Below are 5,000 nucleotides of genomic sequence, written 5' to 3'. Positions count from 1 at the left end.
ATTTGAGAATCACTGCTAGAGCCGTAAAAGTCTTCTCTTATGGGGGTCCCTGGCATATCTTTTCAAATGGGGGTCCGCGGGGCTAATTAGTGTCAATTTGGGGGTCCTTGACCCGAATAAGTTTGGGAACCACTTCCCCAGAGCGTTCCATGGTATTTACCTTGTGGTTGCCCCAGAGGGTGGTAGTTACCTTGTGGTTGCCCCAGAGGGTGGTAGTTACCTTGTGGTTGCCCCCATAGGGTGGTAGTTACCTTGTGGTTGCCCCAGAGGGTGGTAGTTACCTTGTGGTTGCCCCAGAGGGTGGTATTTACCTTGTGGTTGCCCCCAGAGGGTGGTATTTACCTTGTGGTTGCCCCCAGAGGGTGGTATTTACCTTGTGGTTGCCCCAGAGGGTGGTAGTTACCTTGTGGTTGCCCCATAGGGTGGTAGTTACCTTGTGGTTGCCCTAGAGGGTGGTATTTACCTTGTGGTTGCCCCAGAGGCGCGCCAGGCCGTTGGGGTCCATGATTCGGAACACTTTGGTCTCGGGGTCCTCCCAGCGGATGTAGTTCTCGTACCGACAGTCTGACAGCAGCTGGTAGACGTAGTCCCACAGCAGCCTGCAGTCTGCAACGCAGGAGGCAAGAGGTCAGGAGGTCAGGAGGCAAGAGGTCAGCAGTTTATTGAGAGGATAACACCCCTTGAGATGCAGCATCTCATTTTAGAGGGGGTCCCAAACACAGGGGAAAACATTACATACATAGTGCAGTTACACAAATAGACAATACAGACATGTACAGATACAGTTAGCTTGCTCTTCCTCTCCCACCCACTCCCCCATCCCCCCAACTCTCTCTAGACAAGCACAGTACAGTACAGTACAGTACAGTACAGTACAGTACAGTACAGTACAGTACAGTACAGTACAGTACAGTACAGTACAGTAACTTGAAACAGGGGTCAGAAGTAAGCAGCAGTACGGGCAGTGTTAGTAGCATGAACAGGTTGTTTTGAGGTGTGAATACAGGGCAGTCCTGAAGCGGCCAGGGGGAGGTCACAGATCTGAGAGAAAGAGGAAGATTGTTCCAGTCAAATGGAGCTTTGTAATGGAATGCGTCCGGATTCAGAGAATATTCTTCTGGGAATATTTCTAAGTGGGTATGGGGATGCATATAGCACCAGTGACTGTTTCAGGAATGGAGGGCAGTCTGGGGACCACCAGGGGTCCTTGAAGGGGGTTCCAGGTGCTCCCCATGCAGCTACTAGTCCTACATTGTAGGACTAGTAGCATGCCAACGTTTGTGCTATTGCCATTGAGAATGCATTGGGCGTTTAAGTTAAATAACTCAGAAACTACAAATCATTTCAAAGTAAAAAGTTGTGTCTCCACAGTAAGCTGAATTATAAAATGTGTGAATAGAGTTTCTAGGTGAAAGTAATGTTTTGACGTGCCATAGAGCTGCCATTGAGCCCCATTATACATTTCTCAAATTTGAAAGCACTATATTTCTAAAACTATTAAACATTTCAAAGATTTATTTTCAGGCAAATGTCCACCGTAAGATGAACCTAAATAGGTTTGAATGGGGTTAAATTATCGTTAAAATTCTGCATTACTTTATTTACCTGCTATGCGCCCGATGGGCATGGCCTCCTCCGGGGGCGAGACGGGCATGATGACGTGGTTCCTGTACATGGCGTCCTCCTGGTGCACCAGCGCCATCTGCTGGTGGTGCTGGTGGTGTTGTTGTGCGTGGTGGTGGTGGTGCCCCCCCTTCCCCCCATTCTCCACCAGCGGTACCTGAGAAGGGGCCCCCCCACCCCCTCGGCGCTGCCCCCCCACCCCCACCCCATGGTCCCCGGGGGGGGCTCCACCCCCTCCCCCGCCTCCTGCCCCCCGGCCCGGGCTCAGCAGCAGCGGGTGCATGATGGCGCTGGGCATGAGCTGGATGACGCGTGGGGGCGGCGCGGCCTCGCCCCCCTGCCCCCCTCCTCCTCCCAGGGGGCTGGGTGGGGGTTCCACCCCCTCCCTGGGTGTGGTGCAGCGCCCGTTGGGGGCGCCCGGCGGCGACACCGACAGAGGGTAGCCGTCGTCAGACAGGAGGAGGTGGTGGTGGTGGTTGTGGTGGTTGCTGTCGTGGGAGTGGGGGTGGTGGTGGTGGTGGGGGTCCGAGGGGGAGCGGCGGGCGGCTGGGTGGGGGTGGGGGGAGCGGGAGCGGTGTCGCAGCTCGATGGTGGGCGGATGCTGCGCGTGGAGAGAGTCTGTGGAGCCCCCACCACCCCCGCTGCCCCCCCGGGGGGGGGGGGCCCGCCGTACCGTTTCTGAGGAGACAACGAGACACACACGGGGAGATTTTACCTTTAATAATAATAATAATAATAATAACAACTAGAAAGGTGCAATTATGGGAAGTTGCAAGTGTGGTTGCACCCTCAACCCATTTAGGCCTGACGTCGAAATTAAAAAAATGTCTTCAAAATCCTGACATTTTTCTGAAATACCTCATGTGTCTGTATCAGTGGTGCTCAATATTTCATGTCAAGGACCCCAAAAAGTATATGTAATATGCCTCCGCCCCCCCATCTGAAAATATGTTGTTCCAGGGACCTCAACCCAGGAGCAAAGATTTGAGTTAAAATGTTCACTCTGTAACAATATATATATTCAAAGATTTGATTTCACGATTTTTCAAAAATAGCAGACCTACAAGCTCATAGTGCGCCACTCGGTGCCGTGCTATGAGCTTGTAGATCTGCTATTTTTGATATAGTTCCAATACAGACTAATAGGCGAGTGCGCTCCCGGTGTGCAACTTTGTATTTCCCAAACGAACCCCGTTTGAGAAAAGTAGCCGGGGAGCTCGGATAAACATGCTTTTTATTAAACAACGCGGGATGCAGCAATGCTAATCGCTGTACCAGCAAATCTCTAACACCCGTGGGACAAATTGTGAGTACTTTATATTTGAAAACGGAATGTTTATATACACGTTTGGATTGTAAATGTAGCGATCGCGTAAAACAGGCTGCAGTTGCGTCATGACTGTCATGATGATTATCATGGCAGTCATGTTTCAGGGCTACCTCATACCCTCCCCTAAACTTAACCGCATGCATGTCGCAGCGCGGTCCTAATATTAACGCATGTTCGCCAACCTTAATCCTGTCATTTTCTATGTATCAGTCGGCAGAGCATGCCCATACTCGTCAAAACAACAAAACAACAAAACAATCGTACTGATCCTAAGTGATCAATGCAGTCTTGTCTATTGATAACAGTCGAAACGGGTGTTATATATGTGACCGCTTCTGACTGAGGCGAGGCTAAGTCATTGAAAAAAACAAAACATGTTTAGTTCTTTCATGTCATGTGAAAGTAGGGAATCATAGCTTCAAATTGACATATTGGTTGTTCAGTTTGACCCACCAGTTTTGGAGATATGGCTTATAGAGTAATGTCTTGCAGAGAAACAGAGAGTTGAGAAAACAAAACAGGCTTGAAAGGTTCACTTCTGCCACAAAACTATAGCCTGGCGCGGCCAGACTCATAGCGAGGGTTCACTGATGTTTCCTCCCCGCATCTTCAGTGAATCTCCACTATGAGGCTGGCCAAGCCAGGCTAACAAAACTATGCAGTGCCTGCTAGTTTGTCTATGGGTGGCAATACACACATAAGACCACTAGGTGTCACTAAAACATTGATAGAAAACTTTTCTCAGGCAAACCTCTTTGTTTTGGATTATTAGGTTTCATTTAAATCATATCAATAATCTACTGTTTCAATTAAATCATATCAATAATCTACTGTTTCATTTCAATCATATCAATAATCTACTGTTTCATTTCAATCATATCAATAATCTACTGTTTCATTTCACTTCAGCCCTTTATACATGTTGGCCATTTGAAAATAGCAGATCTACAAGTTCACAATGCATCACGATTGTGAACTCACAGTACAAGTAGATCTGCTATTTTCAAAAGGTTTTTCATACATTTGAAACCTTGTGAAATGAGACGTTCTGCACAATGAGTACTTTTACTTTTGGTACTTTATGTACATTTTGACGCCAATACTTCAGTACTTTTACTATAAAGTACATTTTGAATTCCAGACTTTTACTTAATTGTAACAGAGTATTTCTATATTGCAGTATTGATACTTGTTTTACTTAAAAAGTAATTAATAAGTAAAACATTTGGGTCATTTTTCCACCACTGTTGGCAGTTTTGACCTGAGATCAGATTCTAAAAATGTTCTTCTACATCCTGACAGTTTTCTGAAAAAGCTATGTTTCTATGTCAGTCGTTCTTCGATTTTTCAAAAATAGCTAAAGCATAACATAATGCTAACACCAAAAGGGGTTCCCGCCCAAAATGTGTTAAAGCAACGCACAGGAGAGTATCAGGGAGGAACCACACACACACACGCACACGCACACGCAGCCCAATCACTTCCTTGACAATAAAGCACTGGGAGCCGATAGAGAAGTCAAAGAGCACAGTCTGATTAAATATAGCAGCGTTTCCTGGTGTAACAGGCTAACAGGTTCCACCGTCAACATCCTGGTGTAACAGGCTAACAGGTTCCACCGTCAACATCAGCTCCTGGTGTAACAGGCTAACAGGTTCCACCGTCAACATCAGCTCCTGGTGTAACAGGCTAACAGGTTCCACCGTCAACATCAGCTCCTGGTGTAACAGGCTAACAGGTTCCACCGTCAACATCAGCTCCTGGTGTAACAGGCTAACAGGTTCCACCGTCAACATCAGCTCCTGGTGTAACAGGCTAACAGGTTCCACCGTCAACATCAGCTCCTGGTGTAACAGGCTAACAGGTTCCACCGTCAACATCAGCTCCTGGTGTAACAGGCTAACAGGTTCCACTGTCAACATCAGCTCCTGGTGTAACAGGCTAACAGGTTCCACCGTCAACATCAGCTCCTGGTGTAACAGGCTAACAGGTTCCACCGTCAACATCAGCTCTCTCTCCTCTTTGATTAAATATAGCAGCGTTTCCT

At 47.6% G+C, this 5,000-nt stretch overlaps 1 protein-coding gene across 1 annotated transcript in view; it reads right to left on the bottom strand.

Moving 5' to 3' along the window:
- etv6 (ETS variant transcription factor 6) overlaps positions 1-5,000 on the bottom strand; it is a 31,347-nt gene that overhangs the window by 11,773 nt on the left and 14,574 nt on the right. The window contains exons 3-4 of the mRNA XM_079494387.1: positions 1,606-2,301; positions 464-606 (exon numbers count right to left, since the gene is read on the bottom strand). Coding sequence (XP_079350513.1) covers positions 464-606; positions 1,606-2,301 — 839 coding nt within the window. The remainder of the gene's footprint in view (positions 1-463; positions 607-1,605; positions 2,302-5,000) is intronic.

This window comes from Electrona antarctica (assembly GCF_951216825.1).
Source record: "Electrona antarctica genome assembly, chromosome: 23".
In the NCBI taxonomy this organism is placed as follows: Eukaryota; Metazoa; Chordata; class Actinopteri; order Myctophiformes; family Myctophidae; genus Electrona; species Electrona antarctica.
The sequence above is the reverse complement of the archived record's forward strand: the minus strand, read 5'-3'. Positions and strand labels throughout refer to the sequence as shown.